The 27,888-nt window shown below is 38.6% G+C and overlaps 1 protein-coding gene across 3 annotated transcripts in view; it reads right to left on the bottom strand.

Moving 5' to 3' along the window:
* Positions 1-1,534: 1,534 nt before the first annotated feature.
* IKZF1 (IKAROS family zinc finger 1) overlaps positions 1,535-27,888 on the bottom strand; it is a 66,213-nt gene continuing 39,859 nt past the window's right edge. For 2 of the 3 annotated variants that reach the window (XM_033080003.1, XM_033079992.1), the window contains exons 4-10: positions 23,467-23,520; positions 21,357-21,416; positions 19,037-19,297; positions 12,854-13,021; positions 10,832-10,957; positions 6,350-6,484; positions 1,535-2,242 (exon numbers count right to left, since the gene is read on the bottom strand). In XM_033080003.1, coding sequence (XP_032935894.1) covers positions 1,539-2,242; positions 6,350-6,484; positions 10,832-10,957; positions 12,854-13,021; positions 19,037-19,297; positions 21,357-21,416; positions 23,467-23,520 — 1,508 coding nt within the window. In that variant the 3' untranslated portion in view covers positions 1,535-1,538. The remainder of the gene's footprint in view (positions 2,243-6,349; positions 6,485-10,831; positions 10,958-12,853; positions 13,022-19,036; positions 19,298-21,356; positions 21,417-23,466; positions 23,521-27,888) is intronic. The other variant, XM_033080011.1, reaches the window with a different exon arrangement.

The raw sequence follows: 27,888 nt of genomic DNA, 5'->3' as shown, positions 1-27,888 counted from the left end.
CTGCAAAAATTTTACTTTTGCCCAGTCTTAAAGCATGAGGGTGTTCAGGGAAAGAAATGAAATTTTTGGAAGAGAAAGCTAAGTAGAAGCTTAAAAAAGAGATGTTTTTATTAGATGTGTTTGGAATTAAAATCTATTTGTCATAAAAGTTTGGATTCTAACTGAAGCTACAGTACCTGCAGCAGAACCCACCATGGAGAAAGATTTTGGTGGACTTTTCAGCACTCTGCAAAGTGCTGTAGCCTCTGGTCTCCATTCTGCAAAACCCAACATTTTTTATATCTTAAGTTTAGTTCCATTGAAGTAAAAGTAACTCAAAGCACTTAGTGAAATGACTGGTTGGATAGGAAGTAAAGGCTCTCCACATCTCTGTGGGCCTTGGTCCCTCATTAAATGGCAAATGCCAGGAAAAAAGAAGACGGCTGCAAATTTTGACTGGCTGGTTTAATTCATCTCAGTGATTTAAAAATAATCAAGCGCAACACTTATGAGTAGAGCCACAAAATTTACAAGAGGACATCTTCTGTGTAAGCAAAATGGGATTTTTTTATATCTGAGAGAGGGACATTTGGATATTTTCCAGACAGTTTGAAAAGATGAAAAATGTGCTTAAGGAGACTCCCCACACATATACCTATCTACTTTCTCAACTGTACATCATAGTTTTCTAAATAACTAAAGCTTTAAAGAGAAAGAAAAATTAAATACATTGTAGCTTTTATATGCAGAGAAAGGAGGGGTTGCTTAACAAAAAGTGGGGGTTTATTGGATAGGAAGAGAAAATATTTATTCAAAGAAGAGCCAACAATACCTTTTTTCTATACATTAAATGCAATTCATACTTCACAGAATATATTACAAGGGTGTTTCTTCTATCTTTTGCATTCCTGCTCACCTGCTTAGTGACGCAAACAAGGTGTGTTGTGCTATCAGTACCAGTAGTACCCTTGCAGGTGGGAATATTCTACTTCTTACCATCGAAGCAACTCAGAGCCGTCTGGCTGGGGGGGACCTCATCCCACCCCAGTTGTCCATGAAGTTATCTGAGAAGGGTACCTCTGTCTTTAGTTGAGTTCAATGTTCTCAAAAGAGTCAAATAATACCAGAAATAAAAAAAAACAAAACCCACACATCTGGTAGAAAAGCCCTGTGCTCAAGGTGTTAAGAAAGAAAGCCTGGCCACTGCTGCCTGTTGTGTCCTTGTCATGTGGAGCATTCTGCACGTGGTTAAGAGTTCTGGCAAGGGGGGCTTGCAAGAAGCATCAATGGAGGGAAGGGCTTTCAGCTATGTGACTACAAAAGCTCTACTTACATTTCTAAAAGTTTTTGGTGATCAAACATTTTCAGTAAAAACTAATTTTAGAAAACTGAGTTGCAATGCATGCTACCAAAACAAAATCCCTGTTCTTGTGGGAGAACATTGCTGAACTTCTGATTCACTTGTGACTTTTACTGTCCAGCTGACTTTTGCTTTGTTGCTGTCATGGCTCAGTCAGCTTCAGTAATGCAGCCATTGAGGCTTGATCTGTGCCAGTGTTTTAACCCATGTGGAAACGGTGCTCCCCTCGAGTTATGTGAGAAGAGAATTCGTACCTGTCCTGGCTGTGGTAGCCACACATGTTGCATTCAAAAGGATCGCGGAACCCGTGGCAGCCCATATGGATCGTATACATCACATGATCCAAGAAAAGGACTCGACAGTGTTCACACTTGTAAACCCTTACTTGCTCCCCATTGCTGCTGATCACTTTGAAAGCATCCTGGGAATTGTCAGTACCCGCTCTCAAGACATCGTATTGCCTGTTTTCTTCTTTTATAGAGATGCCATTTCTTGCATGGGCACCTATGTGGTTTGTCAGGTAGATCAAACCACTGCGCTCCTCATTATTGCTCTCTGTATCTGTTGAGTCTTGGCAGCTGTTGCTGGGAGAGACATCTCGTTCAGAGGAGACAGACTTGGCTTTGGAAAGCAGCAACAAGTTTTCCACTGCACTGTCCTGAGGGAGGTTGGAGCGAATCTGATTGTCCCCGAGAGGTTTGTGGAGCTGATACATGGGGCTGATGACGGGCACCCCCTCAGAGCCACCTGGCGGTGTCTGGATGAGGGGACGCAGGGACTCTGCCCCCAGGTAACTGATGGCGTTGTTGATGGCCTGGTCGATCACGTGCGTCTGCATGAGTTCGTTCTCCTTCTCGTAGTTGAGGCTGGCATCGTATGGAAGATCGGGCAAACATTTGTCACCTGCAGTGAAAAACAGTGAGGAGTTAGAGGGATGATTTCTGCATGATTAAGGAAATTAACATCATGGATTAATAAAACAGGGAAGAAGAGAGTTGAACTAATCCACCTCTGAAATCCACCTAAGGTATTCACAGTTCTCTAATACAGCTGCTCAGAAAAGTGGTGGGTTGGGGGTCTGTTTTAGTATGCAAAATAATTTGAGGGCTTGGGAAAAGCAAATGGATGAAAGAAATTCTGGAAATAATTATACAGGGACTCATGGGAGCTACAGATCTAGTGCTCTGTCATGTCTTTCTCCTTTCTCACTGGTGTCCCTCATCTGCCTCTTAGAGTGAGCAGAGGCACTGCCACACAGCCACAGCATGCTTTACCTGATGCTTCAGAGCATGAAGCACATTATCAATATTTTTACCTAAAGTATTATACTGACGGGAAATGGTATGGTTTAGTTTCAGACCTTCAGCTTCTTAAAAATAACCCACATCAGCAATGTGGTCATATATATGTCATTTTGGAGAAAAATCAATAAAAACTTTATTTTTTGTATTGCCACCATCCCCACGCACCTACCATAAGCTGTGTCAGACACATTACCAGAAACTACACTTGTTCCTAAATATTATGTGTCATAAAGTTGTTGTGTACAGGAGTAACCTAGAATCATGTAAAAAATTTAGGTACATTTGTAGTTGGAGCATATTTTTCCTACAAGGTAGAAGAGCAAGATTACTTTTTACTGGTAAGTTTGATTCTGATGGGATGCTGAAAGTAAGGGGCAAATCTATAATTTTCTTTTTTTTAATCAGTCTACATTAATGTATATTTAGCTGGATATCTCAGTATTGAACATTGAGTTTCACTACAATTTCCTCCAAATTACTGGACAGATAGCAAAACACACAAGGCAAAAGTTAGGAGAGGAAAAAACTATTTAAATGCACAGATGCTGACTTAATGAACTTGAGTGGTCTTCTCTAACAGTGTAAACCATCAAAGTTATTACCAGGGCCTTAATAAATTCACAAAAATTTAAAGAAGTAAAAGATTGTCACAGGCTCCTATGGTCTACCAATAACATATTGTGTATAATCTGGATGGATTTTCTAGCTCAGATCTTGGGAAACACTAAAAGCCACAAATATCTCTGTGAGACGCTGTCACCATTTCCTGATCAACATGAAATTTACTGGAAGGTCTTGGAAAGTCCTAATTTGTTGAAAGAAATGATAACAGAAGCATGGAAATTTTACCAGAAGATATGCACATTAATTTATCAACAATTTTCCACCCAGTTTCTACTCAGATTGACCACTCAAAGTAAGTGAGGAGACCAAAATCCTTCTAGCATGCCACTTTTGCAATGGTGGGGACCAAAGTGTAGGAAACCCTGCGGTCTACATTTCCCACAAGATATGGTTTCATACCAGTTCCATGCTCTGCAAGCAGAGAAAGAAATACCCTGAGCATTGCATAAGTTCCTATGGGAGATGTAGGGTACAGGCCCCTTCTAGCTGCTATGCTACACAAGCTTCCAGTTCCTCTTGTTTTCTTCCCCAATCATTCTGCCAATTTAGGCTGCATTCTTTTTTTATCCTTTAGAATGTTATACTTTTCAAGCAGTATTGCCTAAGATTCAAAATAGGCATTTTTAAAGACTCTTGAATTAAATACAGAAAAACTCTTCTGACATGAATGTATACACTTTATTCAAGGATGAAAAAATGAAGCCAAAATCATTCATATTCCATTGACACTGCACACCACTGAAAAGTTGGACTGGACTTCACTAAAAACAAAATTTTGGGCATTCAGAAGGCATGATTTTGATATCTGTTTCTCAGATAGTATTTGCTTTATGTAGCATAACTAGTTGGTAGTTGTGCTGAGAGGATCAAGTGTTCATAACAAAAATTTGTCTCCAAGCAAAGTGTCTGAATCAGACACAAAGTTAGGGTAAGCAGGTACCATTTCCATATCTGGGCAATGCAGTAATACTTGCGCTCATTAAAAATAATAGCTCATTTCTGTGGTTATTAGAGCATAAGTAAATTAAACTGCTAATGGTTTGATGCGCTTCAAGGTTTGCACTGCTCAGGATTCTGCAGCAGGTACTTAAACGGCAGAAATGCACTCAGTGCATGTGGGCACCTTTTCTCTCAGTATTTTTTAATCCCATTCTTGGCTGCTTATTCTTTTAAACATTATAACCATATGTCAACTTTTCATACAGTTCTCACTCTCTGGTTTGGTGAGCCCAGCTCTTTTGGGTTTGGGAGCTATTGGGAGTTTTGAATACAGAGAGAATTTTACAGGTAACTGGCTGAATTTGTTGAACAATCTAATTTTTGAAAGGTAATTAATTTAGTCTTGAGAAAAACTAGTGAAGCAGAAGACACTCCATCCTTATGTGAAGGACACCATTTGCTCCTTCTCCCTGCATTTCAGCACAGGTTTTGGGACGACATGACAATCCACAGGAAGAATAAACATGTTTTAGTGCCTGAAAGCTCTCCTCACCAACCAGCTCAGCCTTGCATTAATCAGGAATTTTTCTATTGTATGAAGCAACAGATGAGGATTGGAAAGGAAAGGATTTGGGAGTATTTTCTTGTTAGAAAAGTTTTTCCTTTTGAAGATTAGCAAATTTCCATAAATATATGCTGTCAGTAGGTTGTCTTTTTCTACACTGCACTGTGAAAAACTGACAGGAAACTCTGCCCTCCTAAAACTCACAGTTGAACTGGCTATCTTTACTGTTTCTCAGGGTGAACAAAGAAAATTAAATAGCCAGTCCACACCCAAGGATACTTGCTAGAACCTTTTAAATTTTAGCACTTCTGGTCTTCCTGGAACTTTCACAGAAATTAGTATCACACCTAATGCAAACAGCTGCTAGAGTGGTTGGCCTTACATATATATTATGTTAATATATTTTTGGTATCTAGCTCTATTAAAACTATTGTCCTTTAATAAGCATAAGCATTTCTTATCCTTGACTATCTCCTAGAATTGTTGTCTTTGGACTTGAAAAAAGCCTTGGAATTTAATTTAAAACCTTTTGGTACACCTCCTGACACAGATGAAACTCCCCTTTCCTCATCTAGGAAATACTAATTTTCTTTTCACCTCTGTGTCCTTGTTGAACAAAGTGTATTTACATTTTCTGGCAAATATAAACTGGTCCTTTTTTTTGCCTTGACTTTTGACTGAAGACCTTCTTAATGTGCATTTTGTTTAAGAGACTTTAATCTAATTGTCTCATATAGAATTATATTTTTTTAAATGTACAGAGAATTAAAAAAGAACCTAACTAAATACAGGTATATGCTGTCCTCTGATCTCCCGTATTTTTGTTTATTGAAGACTAACCTTACATAGCTGACAAAATATTGTCTGTGGATCTCACAAAACTGCTGTAATCCCTTTTTAGCACAGGCCTACTCAACAGAACAATATGTGTAGCCTTCATTTTTATAGGCTTAGTATCAAATTTTTCATTTTTAAGACAAGAACTGCTACGTGCAAATGGGCATGAAGTTTTTGCATCATTCATAGAATATACAGAAAGGTCCTTTCACTCAGGTACTGTTTTCAGACATATCAATCTGGGCTGTAAAAATGAATAGATTTTATCAAAGGGTGAAGAATATTACCCAGTCTATGTTCAACTATTCAAAAATGCTTCAGAAACACCAACATGCCCAGATCTAAATGTCATTAAAGAATTCAGTAAAATAACCCTGAAAGTGTCGTCAAATGCTATCCCAACAGGAAACTTCTATTTCTATCTTCAGGTTCTTAAGGCAACTTCAAAAGCCTGTCCAGATTTCATAGGATCTGGTCCGTAAGCTTTTAATAAGGCAGGAAAAAACTCAAAACTGATCTCCAGATGTGAAAAATTAAACATGCAGGAACTTACGCTGGAGATGTTTAGTTATTTTTTCCCCCAACACATCTCTGTGTCTACTTCTATAGAGATACGTAATTTTAATTTAACAAGACAAGTAAAATTATAAAAGTTATTAGCAAAAAGTAAAAATGCTGTGATTTTTTTAGGGGGCTTTGTGTTATTTTATTTTTAGGAGACAGCAAACGTTTAACTCTTACCAACAAATTTCTGAGGCATAGAGCTCTTACGTTTGGCGACGTTACTTGCTAGTCTATCCAGCACGAGGGCTCTTTCTGACCCTATCTTGCACAGGTCTTCAGCCATTTCACTCTGGTTACTTTCGTCTTTTATGACTGAAATCAAATGACATCAGAAGGGTTAGGCAGGTTCCATTTTAATGGAACTGTTGTCTTAGATTATTGTTTTTCAGTCAATGTCTTTTAGCTCCCAAGCACTTGGACGAAGGAGCTCAGCATATGAGACACAGTTCTGACTCTCCGTAACAAATTCCCTCACGCTGATTAATCTATGTACATGCTCATGTTTTCCTCATTTACAACACAAAAATGAGATAGCAACTGCAAGGTTTCTGCCTGTAAGTCACATAATCAGTCCACCCTTGTTCTACAGCTACTCTGCATTTCTGTGAATAAATGAGGTCCTAATTTTATCCTGGACACAAAGTAGTTCATCTTTCCACTCTCCCACTAAAACCCTCCTCAGTGTCCTTCTGCCCCTCTCCCAGTGAAACCCCCTGTATGATAAGTGCTTCCTCAGCAGGAAAAATGGATAAACTTCTCAACACCAGAAGTGCTAGAAGTATTTGCAAGCTACACCAACCCTTGTTTCCAGCCCCTTTTATCCCATAGCAAATATTTCAATACTTCCTTGATACTATTTTAGACTTTAACACTTTGAATTGATAAAATCACACCTTCAGTGGAACACTGATTTCCAATATTCAAACCTGTTTCCCAACCTCCTCCTGCTGCTGAGACTCTGTAGAATTAGGAGCTTAACTGTGAGGCTCTAGGAAAAGGAGACTATTTCACTTTCAGTATTATTTTACTTCAGTACTTTCCTGCAGAAACAAAAGGGATGTATGAAAATGCACTGTCAAAACAATGACTGTGAAAATGGTTTTGGAAAGGTATTTCTGACTTCCAGCATTTAAGAGGAAAGTGAATGCACTGAGAACACAGCACAGTTGTTTTGCTCATGGATTTTTTTTGTTTGTGGGGTTGGGTTTTTTTTGTTTGTTTGTCAAGGGAGAAAAATGAGTTAATTTTACTTTTATCTGCTACTAAGATATTGACATTTTTCCTGAACTTTTGAGTTGCTATTAAAGGAAGATGCAAAAGATTATTTTTATACTTTGATTCTTTGCATTGTTTCAATTAAGTGCCCCCTCTGCTACATTTTTCCTTCTGTGCCTGCTGAGAATGTGTTTTATCACTGGATTTACTGGTTCACAGGACCCATTGCTCTGGTAACTGGGTGTTTCTTAACAGCTGAGAACACATCATTGCAATCCAATGTTATTCCGACAATATACTACAGCCATAAAATGATGATTGTGAAAATTTTGTTGCTCCTGAAATATATGAAATCAGGTCTGATGGATAACTGAGGAGCAGGTGAAGTATCCTATTCAACAGCGTCCGGCAGCCTAACTGAGAAGTACACAACTGGTTCTTAAGTCCCTGCTGTAGCAGCATATACTGTAGTGACAGTGATAGTGACAATGAAAATCACAATGACAGTTACATGGAGTTTCATGGAATTATGTTCCAGCCACATAAGACACTAAAGATTGTGACCAGTGCAGGAAATGAGAAGAATTTAGTCATGAAGGTGCAGAAGAGTAGACAGTGTTTATGGTACATAGCCACCACTGAACAAGAACATCACCAGCATCTTGTGCTGACCAAGGCTTCAAGGTACCAACTCAGGAAGAGAATTACAGAGAATGTTTTAAAGTAGATATTCAACAGGGACACAAATGACTGAATATTTACCTAAAAGTTGAAAGAATCAAGAAATACCTGTTTAGGATATAGTAACATTCCTTTCCTCATCAGTTCAAGAGAGGGTGAGTCAAGTATTCAACAGCTAAACTTTCAAACTTCTAAAACTGCTATTTGAAAAAAAAGGGCAAATTGAATCATGTACTAATCCCCAGCGCTTGCAACTGAAACTCTCTGAAGTTTGCTACCAAATGAGTAACTATGTCTCTAAAACTTGGTGTCTGTGAACTTAAAAAAAAATAATTTTATCATTTCAAACAAAAATTCCCAGTGACTGAAGAAGTGTAATTGACCCTGTAAAAACTTCATAAACTAATTCTCCTGCTGTTTTATTTAAGCCTGTAGGACTTCAGCACACTTCCACTCATCTCCAATGCAAAACTCCGGGTAATATTTCTAAGAGAAGAACTTCACATAGGCAGTGAGATTATAGTCCTCTAAAATAAGAATTTTGCCATTAAATTCATCAGGTTCCAATTTTGTGTTATATTTCCTTCTCTTGAAGAGAGAAAACAAAAGTTAAAATGTAAGTACAATCTCCTGTTCCTCACCTTACTCCCTTTTACTCTCTCTCATTTAAGTTCTTTCTCAATTATATTTGTTAGATTTACAAGCTGATGGAAAACTTCTACAAGTTCAGGTTCTTTCAGCTGACTTTTTTTCTGTGCATACTGCCAAAAGTATTTTAAAAATGTTGTAAAAAGCAATCTTGCTGTGGCATAATGTCAAATCAGATACTCTACCAGATATTTTTGTACCAGCTTTTTTGAGGCTGGGGGGAAAAGGGGTTGGAATAATGGCTCTAACAGATCCACATCACACCCTGAAATAGTTTAAGAACAGTGATATTATAGCTACTTGCTTTTCTAGATACATCATACATCATAGAATATAGTAAAATTCACAAGACATCCACTCACTCTCAGCTGTTCTTTCTACATTTTCATCATGCAAAATACTAGGAAAAAAGCAGGAAATTTTCATATTTTTAGAACTGTACAGAATTGGTTTGTTAACTGAGGACTAAGTTTCTGTAAGAGTGAAGTCTTTGGCTGAATATGAGCTTTAAACCCTTTAGTTAATTTATTTTTTTTTCTAATTTGCAAAAGCAGTCCTATTATGTCAAATGTGGAATATAAAAGAATACAAGAAGAATATACAAGAAGAAATATATATATTTTAATGTACATACAAGAAGTGATTCTTTCAAAGCATTCATTAATTCCTCAAGTTTTTACCCCACTGAGTAATTGTAAGCTAGTGCAAGCTCTCCTGTCAGGATTTGATGTAAACAAGGGTCAGTCTCTAAAACAGTTTCATTTCTTATTAAAGTTTATGATTCCTGACATGAATTTCATTTTACTAAGACTTCCATAGTAGTTCAGCTACTCATTCACATAGATTTTCAAATTCAGTGTGCAGGTATTTAAATCCATGTGCCAGACACTGAAGACTGAAATCCCAAACCAGAATATTTGCTTCTAAATCCTGCCACCTCTTTGAGAAATAAGTATTGCTGCTTAATGTATATTATTCAATTGAGGTCTTCAATTCATATATTCTGCAGCCCCTCAATAAAATTAGAAGGGATGCTGCTCTAACATGCTGTCTGCAGAAGCATCTCAGTTGTATTCACTGCAATCATTATGTGCATATACTTTACATTATTTGATAGCATGTAAAAACATATCAGGTTCTGTACAAATATAAGATATTAAATGAAGCATCATTGCAAAGAGGGCAGAGAGGGCTTTCCATTTCTGCTGTTTGACAAACTAAATACACTGACAGGATTAAAAAGGTGAGCAGGAAATGGAACTTACTGGCTGTGTTTAAACTCCACCAGAGAAGCTGGATCTTCTCCATCTAAAACTGCACATGCAAGAGGACTTTGTATGGCTAATTACTGTGATCAATCCCATACAGATCTTCTGGATCTTTGTTAAAAAATATAATCCAAGCCCCAATATCTGCTTGCTCTCTTTCTGGGCATAGTTTTTTGATATTCTCCAATAAATTGACTTTGCCTTCATCATATGCTAGTTGCAACACAGGTTCGTATGTCCCCCCAGGTTTCTTTCAAGGAGAAGCTTGGGAAGAAGGCTGTCAACAATTTTTTAGCTCTTCTGGACTGTCTCAAGTCAAACTGCCTAAATTAAATATCTTTGGCTTTATATTCTCTTGTTTGGTAGAGTGAGATCAAAGCCAGATAGCTCATCCTTGTCAGATTAGTTGGTCCCAGTGTTCAAGTAAGCCCTTTAAGCCGTGCCTGGGAAGGGGAGGAGATGTGCAGCCCTATGTGGAACACTGGAATTAGCTCTTTATTAAAAATACATCCACAAGTCTATTGCAATATAGGCTTCCAAGAGAAGGCAGTGAGGTGATGTAGCCAAATTGTCTTGAGATGACAAACTGATGTTTTCCAGGCCTTGCAAGTGTTTTGCTACATGTTTGAATTGTGCTTTGGCTTTTTATTGGAGCTAAATGAAGTGGAATAACAGCCAAATATTTATAAAATAAAGAATAAATCCAGACACAGTATCATACATACAGGGGATATGTGTGACTTTCCAGAGCAAAATTTGCCACAAATGGTGCTACTGATTCTTTTGCACTCCTTTGTCTGCATTTATGACAGGACAGCAGTATTCCCCAAATGGACACTTTTATTACCTGGATAGATGCTGCTTGAGAGATTCATGGTTTGAAGGTAGTTATGGCAGCGTTCTTTATGTTCTTCCAAAGAGCTGCGCTGCTTGTAACTGCGACCACAGTATCCACACTTATGGGGTTTGCCAACTGGAGAAAACACAATTCATTGTGAGATTCAGATGACGCATTCAACAGCATGTTAACAATGGTAAGGACAAGAGACAAAAAGCCCACCTCAAAAATAAAGCCATGCTGTGGTGAAGGAAGATTTTGTCAATTTAAAAATCTAAGTGGAAAACAACTAATGGAAAACTGTTGTATATCTCTACATCAACAGGCCAATTCTATGGGTGCTGTAAATTGATTTTAGATAATTCAGATCAGATAAAGACTGTGACATTAAATCTTTAAAAACAGCATCTACACAGGTTAGAAACTGAGACACCTTCAAAAGTCTGGGAGCAGTTTCTTTAGTGTCCAGGTGTACAGAGACTGCCAGTGGGCAAACTGGTGGTGTAGGTAGAGACTTGCTTGGCTGGAGGTCAATTCTGGTGTAAACAGAACCAGCTCAACTCTTTCAAGACAATCTTAGATTTTGAATGTTTTCTGCTTCTGGAAATTCAAGATAAATGGCATGAAAATTTATTTTCTATATAACACCAATTCAGATCTAGCTAGTTCTAGGAATTTTTCACCAACAATACTTTTCTGTGTCCGGGACTTGAATTTTGACAAGACTGTCACTTTATATTTGATTTCATAATTTTAGATAGTTACACAGTTTAATTTCTGAATTTTATTTACAGATTCTTAAGTGAAAATCACATTCAGACAGTCAACTTGTTTTTTTAACGTATTGGTGTCAATTTGCCAATTCCTTGAGCTAATCATATCTATAATTTAGGCATTGTCTCTTTAACTACAGAATCCTCACAGTTTGCCATGAGTGTCTAGGTGAGATTTCACATATATGTATACATGAAAAGCTATATTTCAAATTGTGCATCCATGAAAATCAATAACAACAAGGGAGAGGGAGGAAAAACACTATTTAAAATACGTGCATTCGTCAATCAGGCTGGAAAAAACAGGACAAATGGAAATTATTTTGGAAATCTGGGTTAAACTCCAAGGATCTCATTATTTGACATGTGTGCTAGAGAAGAATTTCTCTAATTTTTTGGAGCACAAAAAAATCACTTTGAGAGCTTCCCTTCTGCCACCCAGAGCCCAAAACCAACTTTCACAAGTAACATTACCAGTGTCAATTTCGGCAATGTGTATTGGAGGTCTCCCATCCAAATAGCAATTTGCATTTGCAGCTTAGCTTGGAAAACTAGATGAGATGGCACTCTGCTTTTAAAGGCACTTTAAATGTGCTAAATTGGTTTTACTTCACAGAAGGTATGTAACTGTGGCTTCTGTCAAACAATGAGAGGTTCATGGTAATGGGAAAGGGCAGCTATTCAAAAGAATTTATTCATATCTCCATATTACTGTTGAGACAGACAGTGAAAAACTCCGTAAGAGTCCTCTTTTGCGGAAGATTATTATCTTTGTCCCACCCTCTGCTTTCTCCCCAGTCTCTTTCAAAGTACTTGTAATAACAATGTGTAACAAATAACTCTTGTTAAATGCTGTAGGCAGTGTTTGCTCCTTAGGCTGAAGATGAATACAAGACTGTGTTTCAACTTTAAATTATCTCTAACCCTAAAACATTCATCAACTTAAGTCATGTTCGTACTTCCATGAAATGGATTACTCACATGAGGCTTGTAAGAAGAAACTCTAATACAGAAACTTTGAATCAGCCAAGAAGTATGGGAAAAAACCCAGTTCTTCTGGTGAAGGGTCGTGAGTGTGATGTGTATTTAGTCATTTCTTTGCTGCTAACATACTGCGGCCAGCTCACAGCTTGGTTAACCCCAATATGGGGCTACTCAGCTCCTCAGGGTGAGAAGAGCTCTCAGGATTGGTGGCCACCCCATCTCCTCAGCAGGTATGGAGATAAGCAGCCCTGGTTATTCCCAAACCTTCACTTACCTGAGTGAGTCCTCAGGTGTCCCGTGAGGGCATCCCTGCGGCGGCAAGCGTAGTTGCACAGGTGACACTTGAAGGGCTTTTCACCTGAATGCAGCTTTATGTGGCGCAGGAGGTTGCCCTTCTGGGTGAAGGAGGCTCCACACTGATTGCACTGGAAAGGGCGTTCTCCTTTGGGAAGAAGGAGAAAATATGTGAGAACAAAAAAATCTTATGCAGTAACAAGAGAAAGATTTCAGGGAGAAAGTTGTTTTCTCACTGCTGCTCTGTGACTTCCACCAGCTGCAGGTTTGATATAACATGAGGCTTTCAGACTAAACCTGCCAGTTTCTTAATGCTTCACTGGCTGGGTCAATTTGATCTGAAAATCTAATTTTTTTTTTCTAAATCAGAATGGCACATCACAATGCAAATTCAAACTCATTTAAATAAAGTGACTGCAACATTTTGTGTTGAAGAGCCACTCTTCCTGATCAGCAGTTTTGGAATAAACCAATATCCAATTTTGCATGTTGTGGCATTTGGTGGGGTTTTTAATGTGGCTTTTTTCAAAGGGTCTTTAAAATATGCCACTGAAGCAGCAAAATAAAAAGGAAACTCATTAAAAATGCATTTCAGGATCACAAGTTCATTTCAGCGTTACATTCTTATATTTAAATGAAAGGCACTTCATTATAACAGTTATAATAACTTCTTTTCATTTACATTTTCCCTGTATTTTCCCTTTCAATTTCTTCTCCATTACCTGTCTGTCCCTAAGCAGCCAAATCAGGAAAGAGACAGAGAAAAGAGAGAAAGCTAGAGAGTAAAATCGCAGAAGTTAAGACAGTGCAAAAGAAGCCCTATACTTCCATGCCTAAATCTCAACCCTTTTCTGGGTAGGGTATGAACAGAGGAGTTGCACAAACAGGCTCTGATGGTTTACACTTTGGACAGATGTGAAAAAACTTGAAGAGATATGGCCTTGATTTGTCTAAACCGGTGCCTGTTATCAAGGAAGCGAATCAAAGCCTTTGCAAAAATTAATATAGCTGCTGTTTGCTTTTTAGAGTTGTTTAAAATCAATATGATATTTCATTAGTTTGGGGGTTTTTGTTTTTTTTCTTGAGTTTTTTTTTTTTTAATTTAAGGTGGATGAGGCCTTTTCTGAAATCAGTGGGAAATAAAATGTGTTTCCAGTTGTACCAGATAGGAAAAAAAGAAAAATTATAGATAAGAGCATTCTATCAGGAAGAACTGCTTCTGCATGCCCGTTTCTCTACAGCCTTCAACTAAGTCTAACTAGCCTTTAAAACACATTTGCTGAATTTTGTTTCTCTTAGGTATCAGTTCTATCTGTTGTAGTAATTACAGTGCATCAACATTAGAAACAGCACAAAGATGACCTGTTCATAGTTTTGATTTTTTTTTGGTGTAACAATAAGATCATATTTAAGATTTCAGTGCTGAAGTTAAAATACTATAAGAAAAAAAAATTAAACAATTTCTTCCTTCTCTCTCACTTAAACATCATGTGGCATTTTGCACACCTAGGATGACCTTTTCTGTGCATACATGTGAAGTGTGATCATTTTTGACTTCCGGGTAATGCAGCAGAAGAGCTGAGGATCAATTAGAAGCAGCACTGTCCCAACCCAAAAATATGAAAAGTGCCATCAGGGCTGGCAGCTTTAGTGTTCAGCAAACAGCAAAATGGATCCCCTTTATGGCAAGACATTTCCATTGGACAGTTTCAAGCAGAGCAGCACAGTGCCTGTAAAGCCAAGCGAGCTCACTTTCTTTGTCGGTCGAATAGCCTCTATTCATCTAAACTATACCCACATCTGGTTCAGCAGGGGTGGCATGCAAAAATGCCACCATAAGCCTTAGGACTTTGCAATGTACTTCATAAGCCATGCATGGTATGGTATGGTATGGTATGGTATGGTATGGTATGGTATGGTATGGTATGGTATGGTATGGTATGGTATGGTATGGTATGGTATGGTATGGTATGGTATGGTATGGTACGGTACAGTAAGAAAACAGGTGAGTGTCTCAACTTCTTTTTAAATCTTTGGGGCAGTTACTCAGTGCAGAAAGTGTTTTTCAGAAACGGACTGAAACAGTAAATGGAAGAAGTCAGCTCAACAAGGAGAACACATTCAGAAGAAATAATTAATTCTTACTAAGCAGCTTTTCTAGAATTCATTTCTGTTATTTTTACTCAGAGGACACTAAGAATACAAAACATGAATCATAAAAGTACTCCAGGAATGAAATGTAAAGCAAAGTAAGAATACAATGTATCTCTAACCTACAGCTCTCCCAGTTACAGACAACTTTTGCACTGAGTGGAAAAGACAGATGGAGCATTTCAAATGAGATTGCTGCATTCCAAGTACTTCTACAGAAGTTAGAGTGGGATCATATGATTCAGGGAAGTCTGAACCCATGTTGCTGTAGAAGGGAGACAACGTCACCAAAAGACCCTGAAGCTACGTGTAGCTTGGGCCTGCCCTTAGCTGCCCATGCTGCAACTACTGGGGTGAGGAATGCCTCCTCCAGCAAAACTCCCAGACCTGCCAGGATGCTGATAGCCACTGATGGAAGGTTACTGGGTGTGGTGATACCTCCAAATTGAGGATGGAACAGGATGGAAAGAAAAAATACATAATGACTCTTTTTCTAAATGGTCTAAACAGTGTTATTTTCTTCAGGTCTGAACAGTACATACCTGTCCTGGGCATGTAGCCATGACCAAATATAAGCTCAGGAGGAAAAACTGCAGTGAGATCCTGAATTCAATCAACCATTATCACCAGTGCAGTGATTTGCAAGCCTTAGTAGGAGCTTGGGCCCTGGACCACTTATTCAATGAAGAATACTTATCATCTTAATTCAAATATTTCTAATTTCTTAAACAATTACAAGATCACCTAACACTCAGAGATCTGCAGAGCTCTCTTTCTAAATAAATTTGAGACATTCCAAGTAACAAGACGTGATTGAACTAACTGGTGACTTAACTTAGTGTACATATAAGGAGGCAACATATACACGTATGCACACACATACACAGATATGTATGTGTATGCAGATATATGCACAGTGAATAAGAGAAGCCTGAATATACCCTGGGGTTTCAGCATCAGGGGGTAGTAATTTCTTTCTCCTTTCAAAATCTCCTTTTTCTTAAACATCAAGACAGTGGCAAGCTGGAGAAAATGAATGTGCTGAAAGAGGAGTGAGAAGAAATGGGCATCTGTGAGTTGGGATTTGCTCTGCAGATGTAAGCAACAGGTAAGGTGCTAGTAAGCAGTCAGCGCTGTACAGCTGCCTGCAGACAGGAGAGGGCAGAAATATCAGGTGCTGCTCTGCATATCTGCACTTGGCAGGTGTATTCATTAAAAACAATTACGTCTTTTATCAGGTCAGGCAGTCATTTTATTTTGGCACTTTAGTGTGCTAGAGTTTTGTTCACTTATCAAATATTTATTTAAGAAAACCTCACTGCATATGCAGGTTTTACATGAATTAGCAGCAAAGTAATTCATTTGTGAGGCTTATTTCTTCACCAGACATGTATTGAAATGGGCTTCGGCATAGTCAGTTAAGTGTCTGTAATAGTATATCCCATTTCGACTTTAATTTTCACAGTGCAGCTGAAAGGAAAAGCAGTCACCACTGTTTCCCCATGACGTCCCATTAATTTAAACTACCAGTGCTGAACTTCCACTCTTTTGCTAGCCTCTGAAAAACCACCTGAGCTCATTCAAAGAGGCTGCTCAGGAGAGGAGCTGAGGATGAGGCAGGAGGGAAGGCAAAGACATTCTTCCCATGGAAGGATCCAACGACAAAACTTCACACCTTTTGGTTTTGTTGAGTGTAAAAGAAGACGGTCATCCTGAACAAAGAGTCTCTTGTGGTGTGCTTCCACTATAGGCTTGAACCACATTCCCTTATCAAAAAGAGGGTCTAGTTGGCAAGGGAAGAGCTCTGCAAAGGGTGGAGAAATCTTCAAGTGACAACCCTTGTGTGGTAGCAACCCAAGCATCCTTGGCAGGCAAATGGGTCCCTCTGCTAGGCATGAGGTTTGGGGAGCTGAAGGTCTGTGTTGGGGAAATGATCTGGCATGCAGTGAGGTGTCCCCTGGGGATATTGTCATAGAGACCAGGCAGCCCAGCTCATGCTCAGGGACAGCAGGTTGGGCACCAAGGAGTTAATGAGAAACAAAGGCAGCTGTGCCCACCACTTCCCTTAAAGTCAGGTGTACCCTCACACAGACCATTCAGCCCTTGTGCAAACACTGACATGGACCCTTCAGGAACCTGAAACAGCTTCTCTGATCCAGTAAAAATGGGGAATTTTTAACAGAAGAGTGGTCTGTTTAAATAAGCACAAAGACTTCTATCTCTAATTGCATTTCAAGTTGCAACATACTGTTTCAACCACTACAGCATCCTCTTCAGCCCATGGGTCTGCTTAAAAGGCCTCACAAGTCATTTTATGTGTTCATTTTATCAATTTTTAAAGGACCATGAAGAAAAAATTAGAGAAAGGAAAGGAGAGGAGAGGAGAGGAGAGGAGAGGAGAGGAGAGGAGAAGAGAAGAGAAGAGAAGAGAAGAGAAGAGAAGAGAAGAGAAGAGAAGAGAAGAGAAGAGAAGAGAAGAGAAGAGAAGAGAAGAGAAGAGAAGAGAAGAGAAGAGAAGAGAAGAGAAGAGAAGAGAAGAGAAGAGAAGAGAAGAGAAGAGAAGAGAAGAGAAGAGAAGAGAAGAGAAGAGAAGAGAAGAGAAGAGAAATCAACAAGCACTTTGTTATATCTAGAAAGTAGGCTACAGCCTCTCTTCTGAGTACTAGTTGTGGCTTTTCCAGTAATGATCTGCTCTTCCCTGACAGAGGGATTTATCACATAGAATTGAAGAGTACTTTGAAGCAGGCAACACAACAGCATTGCTTCTGAACGTGGCTAACCCAGGTTACGCTAACAGATCACACACTTCCATAGCTTGAACAGACACAGTTACTGTGACAGACAGTAACACTGAGGGCAATGGAACACACTCTGGGGCTTTTCATGGATCCCCTCCATTAAACTCTGGAACCACTTTGTTAATCATGTCCCCAGCGCTGCTTGCCTGTTCCTTATCAATGGATGAATAAATCGCCTTATTGATTGACCTACCCGATTTTGGTGAGTAATTTATGCCATCACTCTACTTAGTAATTCTGGGAAAGTTATTTAAACAAGACTGTGAGGATAGGGAGAAAGTATGTATCTATGTGTTAACACAATTATTTCAGTCAAATGTAACTATAAGACAGATCATTCTTACCTGAAAAATATTTTAAAATTCCCTCTCATTGGAATATTCATGTAAAAATGCCAAATCCCCAATTTATCTTCAAAGCAACCTTTGTGAAGCAACAGTACAGTTCAGTTTTTCTCTTTTAGCTATGAATGACATTAGATTGGAAGCCTAATTTTTAGACATCTTATATCAGATAAGGTAAGACTCACTCTTTATTTTTTCATTTCTTTCAGCCTCTTCATTTCTGGCCCTCTTTGAGACTAATCAGAAAACTGAGGCAAGAATATTCACAGCACTATATAATGAAATTCCCTATGGAACACATAATCTTTACATGTCTTTTCTACTGTCCTGGTGGAAATGCACTTTAGTGCACATATAACTTGTGACAATACTTGTTTTCACTTCATGAAACTCTGGACATGAAGTGTAAGTATTTTTTTACTAAGTCTGTGAATACAGTTCTCTTAATATGTATTTTTCCAATCACTTTCATAATCACTGATCCATAATGAGCTTTGCTGTTTTGTTGGTAATGTTATAACTGGGTTAATTTCAGAGTTAGCTACAAATGGGGTTTTTTTCAGAAGTTCTTAGAAATTTCTTAAAAATTAAATGATGTTTCTTTACTTTTCTCTTAAATTTGATTTTTCTTTTTTTTTTGATTCAAACCAAACAAACAGCACAATTTCTAGCCCAATAGATGGACTTCCATGAAGAAGTCTCAATTCCTGTGCAGGCCAAAAGGATGTATCAAAATAACTGAGTTCCAAAGGCTCACCAATGCTGCATTACCTTACAAGAGGCACATGTGCATGATACAGAAAATAAGTCTTAGTTACTAATGTGTGGCCAGTCGTAGTCAGCTACAGGAAAAACTATGGCAGGCCTTACCAGTGTGGCTTCGTTTGTGAACCATGAGCACATTGGGACCGATGCAAATTATCCCACAGATATCACATTTTAGCTTTCCGTTAGGAAGTCGAATGCCTCCAACTCCTGACAAAGCCTTGCTGCCTGGGCCATTGTGTGAGCCATTCATTTTCTCTCCTGCGGCATCAAGCATTCGTAAATCCTCTGCACATTCTTCCCCATTCATTTCACAGGCACGCCCATTCTCTTCATCACTCTGAGTCTCTATTTTAATATTACCAGCTGAAAGAAACAATACAGGATGCCACTCAGTTTGGTTACAGAACAAATAATGTGGCAAAGAAACAATCACATGAAAGGAGTTAACTTCTAAACAGCAGGTACAGTATCACTAAATAACAAATGCTATGACCTCAACTACAATTCTATGGGCAATGTGATGAGTTTGAACACATGGAGCAATGAACAGTGAATATCAGTAAAACAAATACCAGGCATCCAGGGAGCTGAGAACCCAAACAATGTTACTAGTGTGTTTGTAGGTTGCTTTGAGATTTTTGCGTTTATAGCTTTCATTCTGACAATCAGGCTAATTGGAACAAAAGTTAAAATGAATTCACTTCATAGGGATTTGTCCAAAACAATTGTGAAAGTAACTCAACTCAATGGATAAAAATGAACAGAGAATGCAACATTCTCCACTTGGCAGGAAAATTCCAAGGATTGCACTGAATCCAAATCTTTGGTTTGCAGTTCTATGAGGTAAGCAGCAACAATGGAAAAGCAGAGTACAAATGCTGAAAAAGAAAGCAGGGTAGGGAAGGATGGAAAGAAGAATTTAAGGAAATTATAAGAATGACAGTTTTGTTTCTAGGACAGCAGGATTAGGATTGCTGAGTAATACGATACAATTAGAGTCAGAAGCTATGATTAAAAAACATGCAAACAAAAAATGTGTCTGGGAAAATTGTTATGACTTTATTGGACAAATCCTTTTAATTGTAATCCCATAGATGACAGTTGCTTGCAGCCAGAAAAAGAACTTAGGTGTAAATTTGCCATAACCTCACAACATGCGATAATATAGAGGCTAGCAAATTTCATCTGATATGAACACAGCAGACTTTAACATTAAGGAAAAAGATCAAGATTCAGACAAATTCATGCCAGTATTCATTCCTCCTCTCTCCAAAGGATTGAATTATGTTTTGTGTAGAAAAAAAAAAAAAAATCTTTGCTGTTATTTCTCTCTTTTCTAATCCGGTGATTTTGGTGAAAAAATACTACTTCGTTAAGCTGAAAAAGACTATTTAATTGCTAAAAATCTTACTTTCCATACAGCAAAAAACCCTTTGCCTTCATCCCACCCCACCCAAAAAAAGAGAAACAATTTACTTCACTGGGTAGCTAAGAATATGAGGGTTCTGTTTCATCCAATGAAGTCCAAGTCCTTTCCTCCTGTGTAACAACATTTTTATGGCAACTTCATTCAAAAGTGATGGCGTAGCCATGTGATAACTATAAGCTACGGGCAATAATTACCTCAAGAGACTGAAAGACCTTGATACCCCTTTGAAATGGAAAGGATTGACAAGCTCTTCTCTGATATATCCTGCAACCTTACAGATGTCCCAGAAGGACTGCATGGATGTAGCTGACAAGAGTATCTCACTCAAAATCCTACTGGGAAGCAGAAGTCTAAAGGTGTTCACATTTATGAATACTGCTTGACCGGACACCTATTAAAATCTACCAATCTAGGTATTTTAATGATTTTTCAGATTTGCACTTTTAATAGACATCATATGCAACACAGAGTAAGTGCATATCATAAATAGTAGGTTTTTTTTAAAATGTATGTTCTAAAAAGGGGAATAATTTAACGATAGATAAAAAAATCAATGATCAAACAATGACTTAAAAAGATGGCATGACTGGTTAAACAGAAGTGATTCTGAAAATTTAATGGGCTACAACTTCATACTTCTGTTTTTTCACATGGCAAAAGGAAGCAATAGAAGTATTTGGCTTGAGTATATGACAAGATTTTCCACAATTTACATGTAAAATTTTTCCTTTCTGTTATAAGAATAATAAATATATATATATACTAAGCAATGGTAGGGTCCTTGCCTGCCAGGGATTTGGAGAAGGTGGCTTTTGAAGCAGATTTTCTGTTAGGTTAAAATAAAATACAAATGAACAAAACAAGAAGATCAGACTACTTAAGTGCATGCAGACAAACATACATTACTCAGAAATGAAATGACACAAACAAAAATCATAAAAGTAGGAACTAGATGGAAATGCTATGTAGTGAACTGAGTTTCAGTATACTTACTGGAAAAGGATTTGGGAATTATTGCATGAAAGTCCCTAAAGCCTTCCGCCTCGTATGCAGCTGCAATAAAGAAGGCAAACAGGATGCTGGTTTGTGGTACTGCTAGCAGTAAACATAAAAGAAGATGGCACTATTTCTATAAGAAAAATACCTAGGAGAGAGACAAAACTATAATCACAGAAGCAACATAAGCAGTTTAGCATGAAGGAGGAACAGGAGAAGGACAGCTGGCAGGGGAATCCTGACTTGTCTAGAACAATTCCCATTTGCGAAAATGCCCTTTTCTTCCAAAGCAGCCAACAAGTTTTATCATGTTATCTAGAAGCATAATGTGCTCTTGGGTATTCCCCTTGCTTGAGTATTAATTCCTGCTGAAGTCAAGAGGAACTCTTGCCTATGTGTCTCAAAAGGGTCAATACAGGCCCCTGAGTGCAGCTTCCTCAGAATTTATTTTTTGTCAATATGCCCTCTTTCTGTGACAGAAATTGTCACAGAAAAATTGCACATCCTTGTTTCTAGTCTCTGCAGTTATACAAGGTGAAATTGTGTTGTTTTCTTCTCATGCCTGCAGGTCTTATGCAATGGAAGAAGAGGGAGTTCAGGTTTGCACATATATGTATTTATTATTGTGTATATTGGCATATTTTTGGTTTGTATTTCTAAGGGTTGTCCTCAAAATATATTTACAAAAAACAGATGCTGATACAGGTAATGCTGGAGTTCATTACTTGACATAAGCAATGACAGAGATATTGATCCAGTCAATATCCACTGAATCTCTCTACAGCTGTGTCCTGGACTGCTGCAGCTGTACTGCTCAATGAATGCTCCTGTGCAGACCAGGCTGAGTATCTAGATGTGCATCCATTTGGCAGTGTGCAGCTCATGGCAGGGGCTCAGTTCATGTGCAGAGTTCACTTTGCCAGTGACAGCTGATGGACACTGAGGGCAGGTGACCCACCCTGTGTTCTCACAGAAATTTTATAGGTCTAATTAACAAAAAAAAAAATCTCTCCTTGTTCAAACGTAGTACTTCTTACAAATCTGTCTGCAATACAAAAGCTAGTGAAAAGAGCCCCACTGATACAGGGACACAACAGGAGAGAGAAATCACTTCAGTAGAAATACTAAGGATTTTTATTATATCTGAATAATAGGGAAGGCAGGGTATACTTTCTTACTTTTTTTTTTTTCCCCCATGGGGACTTCTACTGGAAATAAAAAACCATCAGTGTTTCGAACTTTTGTGAGAGTGATTCTTTTCCCTCCCTTTTTAGAGTGGAGAAATCACTTATAGAGCAATATCAATAGGAAAAATAGCTCTAAACAGTATTTTTCATGTGCACCAATTAAGAATATACTCAGACTTTGTACAAGTTCCTGAAACTGTTACCTGATACAGTTTTTGCAGAAATAATTTCTGTGCACATCCATAGCTATGTGCACACATGTGCAGACATTAATTACCTTTACAATAACTCATGGTAATAATTTCTCATTGGCTCTTCTAACACCATTAAGAAGTTACTCATTAATTAATTTACTTCAGTTTGGTTGGAGGTGACCTTAAAAGGCTCTGTATTTTATTCCCTTTGTACACATTAGCCAATTCAGGGGCATTTAATACAAACTCTTTTTTCTATGGAAGGAGTGTGGAGTTCTTTGATGTCACTGAATTGACAGTTTTCCCCACTCCTTTTTTACCTTTCCAGAGTGTAAAAAAATTACCCAAAAGCAGGGCATTGGATGAGTCTCTTGTGCTCTCTTATGTTTACTGGGAATTTCACTTGGGATTTTCTGAAGAGCATTTAAAATTAATGTTAAAACATCTCTTCAGTATTCTATTGCTAAAGGTGATTTACACAAGTCTTAGAAAAAAATAAATTAATATGTCACAGGGGAGAGAAGTGATGATATAATTTATCACTGAAGAGCAGTATTGCTGGCTCTACATCAGACTTGGGCCAGGGCAGTCAGGAAAGCAGGATGGTATGAGAGCACACAGCGTCATGCTTCCCTGGAAAGAGCCGAGCAACATGGAGATGGAAGGGAGGGGTTTTGCGATGAGTGAAAGGGTTAATAGTAAGCAGAAAGGAGAAAACAAACAGACCTCCTGGGAAACTGGACGTAGAAGGTGGCTTTCGAAGGACAGAGAAATAGGCAGCTGGAAAAAAGATGCATGGCAACAATTAGTAATTTGTTTTCAATCCACTGCCAATTTACCTTCTCTTTTAGCTATGGGACTTCCTCCCAGCTGTAAAATCCTTTCAGTTTTGTGAGACTTAGGCAATGGCATAGGTCTAAGTACCTGGGCCATAATTCCATTTGGAAGGGGTCATTCACCTCTCAAGTCATATTGTTCTTTAGTGGGATTTTTGAAGAAGTAAAAAGCATAAGAGCTGGCTGCCAAAGGCATTTTAATAGTAACAGAGAAAGACAAATCACACTAAAGCTTCTGAGGCATTTAAACAACAGCTCCCTTACTCCCTTTGATTTTTAATGGGATTTGACCTTTTGTCCCAGTAAGTACTGAAGTGTAACTTGTGGCATATACCTACCTTTAAGAACTTATCTTTTAGACTTTCTTTAAAAATAACCCCAATAATTTGGTTTTGTGTCATGCAATGTCTCCTTTGTGATTTGTAGCCGAAAGCAGAGAAAGATCTCTCTTCAAGTGTCTGCAAACAGTTTGGGTGCATGTAATTTTTTGTTTTCATGTCTCACTTGTTATTCCAAGACAAGTCAGAAGTATTTTGCTGATATTAGTTGATGTTTAAATGGTAGCTTTCAAATCCAAGAGTTCTCATAAAGATACCATAATTATTCAACCAGCAATCATACCTGACTGATTTGAACAGTACCTTATCACTGTAACGGTGAAAAAAAGAAACTTTAACACCATCCTTTCTAACAAATGATAGAAAATGTTTCTAAAAAGGCAGAATAAGATGAAGAAACCTCACTGATCAGGCCAAAATAAATCACCTCAGCATGCCAGCACCTGTCAATAAATGTTTAATTAGGTACCGAGAAAAGAGAATATTGTCGGCAATTCCATCTGTTATTTCTGATACCAGACAAAACAGCTGTTCTGTTTTGTATCGGCATACAAAAAATTCAGCACTTGGCTTTATGAACTGCACTGAAATCCTTCCCCCCTTCCTTTTTACATCATGGTCATTTACTGTGGTGTCACTTCTGTTCTCACCCCACAAGAGCACTGCAGGTGGAGGATGCTATTTTCAGAAATGAAAGTTGTCTTTCCACAGAATATTTAAGGAGTCATTATTCACCAGCCAGACTTGACAACAAACAACGATGACCAATTCTTTAACTTAAATTAAGTTTCCATTAATAGTATCTTTCCCTTATGAGCTCTGAAGCTACAAGAAGAATTGTGTGGGTGTGAAAAATGACAACAAAAGATCTGGGCAGAGGAACCATAATGCAATGCCGTGAGCTCTTCTTCAGTATAATTCAGATGACACAATAGAACACAGATGGGACTGATCAAACTAACTGGTTATTTAGCTACAGAAAAAGCAGATGCACCCAAGTGCCCTTAAAAATTACTTTTCTGCTCCCTCCTTTCTACATATAGCACTACATTGGCCAGTTAATCAAGCACCTACAGTGTCTCTCTGTGTAAAATGCTGAAAGTTAGAGGGCATTTTCAAAGGGAAATAAAAATAACAGAAGGAAGAGTGGTAGCAGGAGCTGCTGGGACACACCTGCAGGTAGAGAGGCTGGTGCTGACGGATAAGGAGTTCCTCCCTACAGAGTCCATGCTACTTCCTTTAACTCCAAGTGCCAATCAGCCCTTGGCAGCCAATTTCTTCCCTACTCTAATTCTGGCTTTCAATCAAATGGATATTATTCCAGAAACACAGGCATCCATAGATAAGCTATCTCCCATGGGACAACTGGTGTGAGGAGCTCCACCCATGTCATCACCCATGACTGCTACTTCTCCCTGCTGCTGTCTGGGGGACGTGCCCACCCCATGTGCCAGCACCAGCGCCTGACAGCATGCACAGCCTGTCCTCAGCAGAAGGGAGCAGGGAACTGTGCTTCACTGCATTGCAAAGCACATCAACATGTTTTTCTAGGAGCTGCAGTGAAATCAAACTGTACAGAATCAAACAAGTGAACAAAACAACCAACTAAGTATGTCCTTTCTAGGTACAAAACGTGGCTTTTGCTCCACTGTGCATTCTCTCACTAGTCTCCTGTTAGTTACCCATAGGAATTTTCTAAAGGACCAGTAAAGATGCATTGGTTAAAGACAGATTCAAATAATGCCCTGCAATATACGCTTGAAGATATGTGCCTTTTATATACCTTTCTAAATTTGTGTTTCAGTAGGAAATGATCTTCAACCAAACCAAGGGGCTGGTCTAGTTCATATTTCTTGGTTTTGTTGTGACACTTCCTGGTACATTTTGTACTGGATTCAAGTTGTTTTTCCAAAGGACAGTTAACTACCTGGCTGCTCAGTGTTCATCGTCTGAACTACAAGTAAGATTAAATTTTAAATGCAGGAGAAAGAGCACTGTAAGGAAATGTACTAAACTCTCAAGTTTTACATGTATGTGTAATCCACGCTTCCTATATTGGAAATGCTCTGCACCTTTTACTGGCTGCATGATGGAGAAATTAAGGGAACTGCAGTAGGTTTGCTGGTTACAGACTTTACTGACACTTCTCTGCTTTGAGAATAAGCTGGGAACACTTTCAAACTGGAGATGAAGATTTGCTGAAAAATGATAGTAAGAACAACACTTTTCATCCTCAAATTTTTTATGTCTTCTGCTTTCACCAGATTTTTTTAATATGGGTATTAAAGGATGAGGGAGTAGTAAGTGCGCCTTTAGCAGGAATTTTTAAAAAAGCAAAATAACCTTAAGTAACAGCACACAACAGTGAGGTAAAAACACTACCGTACTTGAAAACATTCTCAACTCACACAGGTGTGTCTGTGAATACACATACTTATGTGCTGAGACTGGAACCTCTGAAGCTGCATTCTCCGAAAGACTACAGCTACAATCATTGTGGCTTATGCTCTTCCTCACACTGCAACAGTTATCCAAGAAAAGTAAAGTCTCAGATATATGATATCCTAACATTTATAAGACATTTCTCTTCTCTAATCCTTCCACAAAGCATGCTTTAGTGAAAGTCATGGCTGTTAACCAATCCTCAACTAATGCAACAAAATTCTAGCTAAATGTCATTGCATGTGGCAGCTGGGAGAACATGGAGTATGCACCTGCAAAGATTAGTGTTTTGGAAAAGAGGAACGACTGCACTGAGATTCAACAGACAGACCAGAAGCTCCAAAAAGATGAAAGAGACAGCCAGGCTCTTCCATGAAGCCATGCTGTCAATGACTAGAAGTTGTCCTTACCTGGGAGTTACTGTGGGCATCCCTTAACAAGGAAAAGGGCTTAAAAAGTGCAGAAACACTATTAAAACCAGACAAGGTGATCAGCTGCATGTAAATAATGTGAACTGGAATTAGAGGGGGAGTTTTAAGCTTGCTTGGCCAAGAGAAAAGCCTGTGAAATATGAACATGCACAGAGGGTATTGGTCAGGTACCAGATGAAGGCAACAGTCACTGCCCTGAAGAACAAAACTACCACTTGGGAGCAATGAAGTGCCCTTGATTCTGTGGTTCAGGGAAAGGCGGGGAGGTGAACTATTTTGTATATTGCTTCAGAGAACCTAAATTTGCTTTATCCTGCATGCAAAGTTAGCCCTTCTTTGCAAACCCTCCTCTTTTCATGTACCAGCTCAGTGAGCTGCTTGCACATCCTTATTTTTGTGCCTGGGGTGGCACAGAGCTACCTTAGCTCAGAGTCAGGCCCTTGCTATCAGTGAACAGACAAAGGGACTTTTCCAGGACTTTTTCAGCTGCCATGATGATGCCTTGAGCAACATTTTACCCAAATGTATAGTTCCCCATAGCTGTCAAAGGGTAGTAGATCTAAATTTAGACCAAGCAGCTGTGTTTAGTTTGGGAAGATGCCTTTGGGTGTCGTGCCAAAGCTGTGCACTGTCAATGTCCTTTTTTGAGAAGAGGTCAGAGGATGAAACGGAGAGGAACCCAGCCATTTCAGCACTTGGGAGGGAATACACTACGAAAATTTTATTATCCTGCCTACTCTAATTGCTGAGCGAGTCATCTGTGCCCTCCTTATCTGTCACAGAGAAAAAATGCCAGAGATACTGACAGTTTATTTTAGACTAAAGCAAATAAAATACAGTCATCACCTTATGAGTGAAAAAGTAGATGTTCTCTCTGAGAACTGTGCAAAAAAGTTGATGCTGAGTTACGAAGCGTGCTTTAGCTCTGTTGACCCTCAGTTATTGTTCCAGATGCTATTGAAGAGTCTTCTTTTTGGGTTCTAGAAATTTTATGAGAAAGTTTTGCAATCTAAACTGCCGATTGGATTACTTGATTAGAGTGTACTCAGCATTCCAGAAAAAGGAAATCCTAACCTACATCTTCTGGGGTAAAGGAAAAAA

The sequence above is a fragment of the Catharus ustulatus genome, chromosome 1, assembly GCF_009819885.2.
Source record: "Catharus ustulatus isolate bCatUst1 chromosome 1, bCatUst1.pri.v2, whole genome shotgun sequence".
Classification (NCBI taxonomy): Eukaryota; Metazoa; Chordata; class Aves; order Passeriformes; family Turdidae; genus Catharus; species Catharus ustulatus.
This window is presented reverse-complemented; position numbering and strand designations above follow the sequence as displayed.